Below are 8,282 nucleotides of genomic sequence, written 5' to 3' on the forward strand. Positions count from 1 at the left end.
TTTTATTTACGCTTTATGTATTACGTTATTCCTGAAATTATATTAAGCTACTTATAAACAAATTTTGAAACCTCACAACACCACAACAATAGTTATTAAAGTTAAAAAAACCAACAATTAATTTAACTTGGAATCCATAGTGTTTAGGGATTTGTTGGAACATAGAGAAAGAAGAGTGGGGGAGATAAAAACGTTAGTTAAATCAAATTGGTAAGTTAGAAGCAAATTTATTACTAACTCTTTACAGTTTAGCATAGTTACAAATTATACCCTTTAGTTTGATTTAATTTTTTAATCATCTTATGGTTAAACATTTTTGATTTCTTATTCTTGAATTATAGTTAAATTATATGATAAATAATATGTTTTGTTGTTAAATTAGTCTGAGTGATTTATAATATCTTTTTTATTTGTTATTTTTGGTTTAAAATTGTCTGTTATTTTCTTATGTAATTAAATGCTGAAATTACTCGTTTAAGAATATGTATTTGATCTAGTTAAAAGATATCAACACAATCATTGTATTATTATTAATAAGTTTGAATATTTTTACAATATCGTTAAGCAAACAACTAGAGATTATTCTGGTCCAACCCATTTTAAACCGACTTGTTTCAATATACGTATTTTTGCCCCCAAATAAAAAATAATGGGCTCGTCAGTGCAAGCAGGTTAACTAGACTGTACGCGTGAGAACGGGTAACCCGTAACTGGCACACACATAACACGAAACTAGGCCCGGGAGCGCCAAACACGTAACCGGGTGCCTGTACGAGCGAAATGTGTAATTAGGCCGGGCCCGGTAAACGTGAAACCGGTAAAAAATAATTCTTAAATGTATTGTTAAGTAAAATATATGTGTTATTCCTGAAACAACTGTCTAGATTCGCCACCGAAGGTAAACATATGTATGCATGAACTAAAAATGAATCATTGATTAATAAATAAATAACTTAAGTGTGCACGACTCTCTCTAACGTTGACATGTCATAGTTAATCCGGATGAGTGTGCTTTATCATATGATTATAATGGTACAGAAACAATTATGCTTGAATTTTAACTTGCACTAGGTTTTTTATCCCGTGTAATTTTTATTATGAGAAACGATTATCCTTGAACATCAACTTGTAATGTGGTCAAGGATACAAATACTGCCAACTTAAAAAGTTGTCTCAAGCCTTAAGTGTTTGTTCTTTTGAAAAAGATCTTCACAATCTCTTTTGTCTGCGTCGCGCAGACATTACCATCTGCACATTGTTTGTTTTCTTGAAGGTGTAACATTAAAAAAACGTTTGCCCTTGCTCTTCTTGGTGCAAACTTACCAAATATACTTCTGAGATCTTTTAAAGTCCGCAGAGAATTAAACACTACACCCTATCAACGCACAATATCCACCACCACCCACCGTTCACCACCACTACCGTCCACCACCCACCGTCCACCACCACCATCCACCGTCCACCCCCACCACCACAGTTCGTACATCACCACCAGTTTATTATAGCAATCTACAGACGTTAAAAAAACAAACAGTTTTCTTCTTGCATACTGCAGAGGTTTGGTTCACCTCTTCTTCCAAGATATGTGCAGATATGGTCTGCAGACTGCAAACATTTTACCTCTTAAAAACAAACAACACCTTACGAAATAGGTGGAAACAAGAAGACAATCTATGTATTATCGATTATCAAAGTTAGCATTGGTTAATAGCTACAACCATAACTATTAAGAGATACTTTTCAACAATGAAGCACGTAAAGTAGCATTAGTTAATAGCTACAACCGTAAATGTTAACAGATACTTTTCAACAATGAAACACGTAAAAGTCAAGTTTACAAACCCGTATAAGTGATTTCCCGTAAATATATAGATGAACTTATTAACAAATACCCATGCCATATTCAACTATTAATAACATAACAAAGCAAAGACGATTGCATTCATAAAACAATATTACAAACATTGAGACAACGTTCGATTATTATTTAGCTAAAACAGCCAGCCATGGCACGCACGATATCACTAAAAACCAAACACAATATTAATGTTCCAACAAATAAAAACCTTAACAAAATATTAATATAGAAACCATTGAAATCTGCTTTAATTAGAGCCTTGATGATCCTGTGGGATGATGAACCACAATATGATTGTAAGCATTTAGTGTCAGAAAATCATCAAGCACAGGAGCAGTGCATTGCCGAGTAAAGATCTTGCATGCTTCCTTATACATTCCACTCTTAAACCTATTCGGTCCCACTTCGCGTTCGATTCGCCCCATTTCTTCTTCCACCACTTTCCCAAACAGCTCGGTGCTCACTCGCACACCGAGCCCATCACCATCCAACTCGACCCCGTATTTCAACCACTGCCAGCTCTGGACACGGCTGATTTCAGCTGTGGCCGCATCCTCCATGAGGTTATACAACGGGACGGACCCTGTACCTGTGAGCCAAGCCGCTAGGTACTGGATCCCGACCCGTGTGTTTAGCCTTAGGCCTTCCATTGTTCTAACCCCTCTAGGGATTTGTAAGAGGTCTTCTTCGGTTATGGTTGCTGCGTCGTCGCGTTTCATGGTTTTGATGAGGTTTGGTTTGTCGCCCATGTTCGCGTTGAAGACTTCCATTATGGGTGGGATCAGGCCCGGGTGTGCGGCCCATGTTCCATCGTGCCCGGCCCGTACCTCGCGTAGCTTGTCTTTCTTCACTAGCTCGAGTGCGGCTTCGTTAGCAGCCGCGTCGTCCCTAATTGGAATCTGAGCAGCCTGTTTTTTAAAGAAAACATCGCTCAGAATCCATTTAAACCGTTATCCAACCCGCTCGTTAGGGGTGCGCAAGAAACCGAAAAACCAATCCGAAAAATTCAAACCGAACCAAAACAAAAACCGACTGTTTGGTTTTATGTTTTTGTAATAACCGAACTCACATTTGGTTTTGGTTTTGGTTTTGCATCTAATAAAAACCGAAAAAACCGGACCGTATTTCTAGATTTTTATTTTTTAGTTTTTATTTTAAGTAATATATAAAAATTTAATAATTACGTGACTCAAATACTTTAGACCAAATGAATAAAAATCTATTAGTTAGTTAACAATTAACAAAATTATTTCTACCTAAATTCATTATTTTCAGTATACTTTCTTTTCGACCTAAAATTTCAAGCTCAAATGACAAAAACCGAAAAGAACGAAACTTTATCAAAACCTAAACAAAAACCGAAAATACCAAAACCCTACTGAACGGTTTTAAAATTCCAAAGACCAAAGTTTTGGTTTTCGGTTTGGTTTTATCCCAAAACCGCACCGAACTGCACCACGCACACCGCTCGTAATCAAAAGCATATCACAAATCAGGTGCTTTAAAGGACCAGAAAGCCCACATATATTAATGACATACCATTCCTCCCATTGCGTGCACACCGTGCCTATGACATGTCCTGATGAGAAGGTCAGAGTAGCTTCTCATGAAGTGTTGGCCCATACCGACCAGGACGCGGTCTGGTAACAAACGGTCAGGGTGAGCCTGGAACGTCTTGACGTAGCTGAATATGTAGTCCCATCTTCCACAGTTCAAACCAACCGAATGGTCCCTTAACTCATACAAAATTTCATCCATTTGAAACACTGCTGGCAATGTCTCGATCAAAACCGTGGCTCTGATGCTACCTTTCTCTATGCCCGCCATTTTCTCAGCCCGTGCGAATACATTGTTCCATATCCTCGCTTCCCTGCGCGTAAACATACATTAGCACACGTTACATAACATTGTTAGATTGAACTAGAGGTGACATTTTGGTCCATTTAGATAAGTTGATAACAAAAGGGTTAAATGATCAATTTCTTTTAATTAATCTGTTTTACAGTAATTATTATTTAAGTTTAAAGTGCAAGTAAGGTAGTTAAGAACAAAACTTAAAAAAGGTGACACTGTCACTACTCACTAGCATTTGAGTTTTGACCCATATTTTATTTATCTTGAGCCACAATTTTAATATAAATGGTTTTTCTCAAATTTTAAAAATTTTAAGTTATTATCATTTGTTAAAAATGTTAGAATCCAATGAATACTTTACACGTTTATGTGGTAAATTTAATTTAGTTTGATAACCATTTTAAGCTTTATATTAAAATTGTTTTTTTTTGTTAAAGTAAAAATGTCTGTTTGACAAGCTCTTTGCTATAATGCCCGCCCTCAATATTGTTGACCCACAAACTTTTTAATAATTAGCCGATTGGATTTAAAATCGGCAAGATTTTACCACTTGTGAAAACATATCTTTACCACTTGAAAAAATATCATCAAACGCCTAAAAAATTAGGCCGATTAAGACGATTTATATATTAAAAAAATAAAATTATCAACTTGACATTTGACACATGCCAGAATCTTGTTGGTTGAAAATCGTCTAACGATTAAAAAGTGTACAGGTCGATAATATCGTGGATTTACGTTACAGGAAAACTGGTCAAATAGATATTTTTACTTTCACCGGTTAAATAGACATTTTGATCATTTTCAATTTCAAAAATTTTACTCAGTCGGTCGCTATTAAAAGTGTAGTCAAGTAGAAGTGCATAGTATATACATTCAATAGTAAGTCAATTTAATAAAGATTATATTCAATTTTTACTATTTACACTAGTGAAGATCTTAGGAACCATGGTTATTACCTAGAATTCTCCATTTTAGGAAGATAGAAAAATGGACCATATCCTTGTCCTTGTGTCTTACGGAAAGCAGCATGATTATGATGGAAATAAAGCCCGAAATCAACTAGGCATCCGATCGCGGGTTCACCATCAATGAAGATGTGTGATTCGGGTAGGTGCCAGCCTCGGGGTCGAACAAAGAGCTTAGCAGTCTGATCATTGAGCTTGTACACCCTATTTCTAGCTTTATCTTGGAAGCTTATTGTACCATTAACAGCATCCTTTAAGTTCACTTGTCCCCTCATTAGGTTCTCCCATGTTGGTGATAGTGCATCTTCAAAATCAGCCTGTAATTTTCATTTATAAACATTTCATATTTAATTACAAGAAATGTACAAAAGATGTTGGTTGAGATAAAACAAAAACCAGTTCTTATTTAGTTATTTTCATAGTAAAACTGACTAAAAATAATTATATACTGTTAAAAGTATCTTTGTTTAGTTCTGGTGTCGCAACCCAATTGGGTTGACCGGCTGATTCATAGTTACATCACTTTAAATATATTCTTTTTATCATAAAATATAAAAAAAATTGGCGGAGTTTTGAATATAATATAAATTTATAAAGGGTTCAAAACGAAAGGTGAAGTTATTCCACGTGGTTGTGATTTGTATGGTGTTGATGTGGTGCTTATGGAAGGCGTGAAATGACATAGAGTTTAATGACATGATGATTACGGTGGAAACCGTGGTGGGGATATAAAAGCACTCGCATATTTTTGGGTTAAGAGTAGGTCGGTGGGACAGCTTATCTTTAGAGGATTGCAGTGCAGGTTCAAAGTATAACTAGCCACGTTTGGTAAACGTTCCATGGCGGTTTTGTTGGGTGTATCTTGGTCCTCAGGCTAGTGTCTTGCTAGACCTAGGTTGGTTGTACGGTGTGCTTTTAATAAAATTTTGCTTTTGTTTGGCATTCAAAAGAATATATAAAAGAGAGAAAACTTATACTATGAGTGTTTACTAATTTATTCTTTCCGTGTTTATAATTAGCACAATGAACGTAATTGATATTGACTAAATTTACGTCGATGCATGTGTAAAATTTTGTACAACCCAAGGCCCAAGGGTAAAAGTTACTTTTATCTATTTCAACTCTTATGATTGTTTATTTATCTAAAGTAACATAACAAAACAACTCACCATGAAAACCTTAGCACCAGAATTAAGTGCATTAATAATCATCTTCCTCTCAACCGGACCGGTTATCTCCACCCTCCGGTCCGCCACCGCGGGAGGGACCTCGGCACACACCCAATCCCCTTCTCTCACACTCCTAGTAGCCGGATCAAAACCCGGTAACCCACCCGAGTTATACCTCATCTTAGCCTCCTTCCTACACTCCATTGCATACTTAACATGACCCCTAAACTCTCTTTGTAAATCAGCCACAAACATTAAAGCATCCTTTGTTAGTATTTTCGCAAACTCTTGGTCATATCTTCCCCTGATGTCCACACCCTCTGGGACATCGTACCCAGAGACACCGCCAGGGATCTTTTCCGTGGCGGTGTCACCATAGTATCCTAGACTTAATGACATTTTTATCGTGTGAATATGTGTGTACTTTTATATTATTATTGTTGTTATTATGAGTTAGCATATAAGTTTATAAAGGAAATGTGGATGTTGATAAGGTTATGGTATGGGCGATCAAATCGTTTCGGGTTTTGGGGAGTTTTGAAGTTTGGGCCTTGAGTTGGATAGTATATAATGATTACTTCAATCCTAATAATAGAAACAAATAATTAAAAACATGTTTTTCTAAAATCAGATATCTTTTTAATGTTTTTTTTAGTACAGGTTTTTGAAACTAATAAAGATATAATTATAATGTTAAATCTTTTTAATGCTTCTTGAAAAGATATCATAATTTGTGTGCTTAATTGCCAACTATGTCTTCAATCTAACTAGCATATTTTGATTTTATTTTATTTTTCTTTTTCTCTTCTTTAGTTAATCCTACGGAGACGTGACAATCTTGACTCAAACCATATCAAATGGGTCACTTTAGATTGTTTAAAAATTATATGGGTTGGTTTGGGTCATAGGTTTTAACTGAATTGATCAAAATGAGTCATTTGAAATTCCAAATTCTTTTTTTTTTGTCAAAATGGTCGACAAATTTAAATATATGGGTCGATGTGGGTTAGTGTCTTAAAGAAAATTGGCACGTTCGGGTTGAAACGGGTTTTGGATTAAAGCTAGATCGGTTTAGGATTTTGGCTCGGATGAGGTTTCATGCCGACACCAGTTTTCGCACTGGATGGGGGTTGGGTTTCGGTTTCTTTCGAGTTTTCGCACTGGATGGGTCGATGTCGGATTCGTTTTTGGTTTTTTGTTTCGTTTTGGTCGGGTTTTTTCAGTTTCATTTTTGTTCGATTTCAGTTTTTCGTTTTGATCTTTTTTCGGTTTCGATCAATTCGGTTAAGTTTTTGTTTTTTTGCTTCGTTTTCGTCGACTTTTTAGTTTCGGTTTATTTCTCGAGTTTTTTATGAATGAGGACAACGGATGAAACATTTTAGTTTGTTTACTTTTTTTGTTTTTTATTTATATGATGAGTTGTTATATTTTATTGTTTTTTAGGGGATTTTAATCTTAATAAAAACCCTCAAAAAAAGTTAATAAAAAATGATAACTCAAAAATATAAAACAAAAACAAAAAAAACAAAAAAAAAAAGAGGAAAACTAAAACGTTTTGTCCGTTGTCTCTGTCACACCCCAACCTACGGCGGAACATGCCGGGGCGAGACATTGATTGTATCATAGCTCAGAAGACACTATGTAATTACACGTTTCAATATCTAAATTATTATTTCACATAAACCATACATTAAAGCACAATAATACATAGTTCTCAAAACAGATACATATATCAATAATAAACTTAAATTAAATAGCATTCTTCACATCATCGAGCAACCTAAGGTATCACTACTTCAACAATCTTGAAGTCATCCAATAAAGCTACCTGCGTCATGCGTGAAAATACATATATTTGTCAACATAAAGTTGAGCAAGTAAACCACGGTTTTGAGTATATATAATAATAATAACAATTCCATGCGATAATCGTAAATCACTACAATTGGTGTAACAATAAATAAAAGTTGTCTTTTCAACCGAATCACATAGATAAGGGTTTACTCCGACGGCGTACGATCATACTAATGAGGATGAGGATGAGATACCAACCAACATAAAATAAACACATAGTCACATTTGTACATATCAACTAATCGAGCAATTTCAATTACGCATATAATGGAATCGTAGTGAAAACAATAATTTGATTGTGAACGCATAACGCCCCCAAAACTGTAAAGCGGTAAAAAGGGGGATGTGAATTTACTTACCTTGTAAAGTAGGATAAGCGAGGACGATATAATTTAAAGAACTAGGATGAAAGCGGTCAAGCTCCTCGAGATTCACCGACAAATATTCCTGATATGGTGACGGATAGACGGGGAACGAAGAACAAGAAGCCGCGGCTCAATATTGGTATAGAACGAGCTTGATGAAGACTGGTGTGATGCAATTAAGTTAGGGTTTAGATGCGCGAGGTCAAGGTGAGTG

At 35.5% G+C, this 8,282-nt stretch overlaps 1 protein-coding gene across 1 annotated transcript; it reads right to left on the reverse strand.

The window, feature by feature from the left end:
* Positions 1-1,892: 1,892 nt before the first annotated feature.
* On the reverse strand, positions 1,893-6,298 carry LOC143563410 (malate synthase, glyoxysomal-like). The gene is made up of 4 exons (XM_077050955.1): positions 5,850-6,298; positions 4,672-4,997; positions 3,398-3,728; positions 1,893-2,766 (listed from the first exon to the last, which is right to left on the reverse strand). The coding sequence occupies exons 1-4, from the start codon at positions 6,246-6,248 to the stop codon at positions 2,110-2,112; spliced, it is 1,713 nt and encodes a 570-aa protein (XP_076907070.1). The 5' UTR covers positions 6,249-6,298; the 3' UTR covers positions 1,893-2,109.
* Positions 6,299-8,282: the final 1,984 nt, after the last annotated feature.

Source organism: Bidens hawaiensis, unplaced genomic scaffold, assembly GCF_021521415.1.
Source record: "Bidens hawaiensis isolate Kalapana, Puna unplaced genomic scaffold, B.hawaiensis_p1.1 tig00021378_1, whole genome shotgun sequence".
Classification (NCBI taxonomy): Eukaryota; Viridiplantae; Streptophyta; class Magnoliopsida; order Asterales; family Asteraceae; genus Bidens; species Bidens hawaiensis.

What these genes read in the sequence shown, in the direction of transcription:
- LOC143563410 (XM_077050955.1), bottom strand. Translation starts at nt 6,248, where the DNA reads ATGTCATTAAGTCTAGGATACTATGGTGACACCGCCACGGAAAAGATC. An exon ending in CTGGTGCTAAGGTTTTCATG is followed by an intron (nt 4,998 to 5,849) that starts GTGAGTTGTTTT and finishes TGAAAATTACAG; the next exon opens with GCTGATTTTGAAGATGCACT. An exon ending in TGCACGCAATGGGAGGAATG is followed by an intron (nt 2,767 to 3,397) that starts GTATGTCATTAA and finishes TTTAAAAAACAG; the next exon opens with GCTGCTCAGATTCCAATTAG.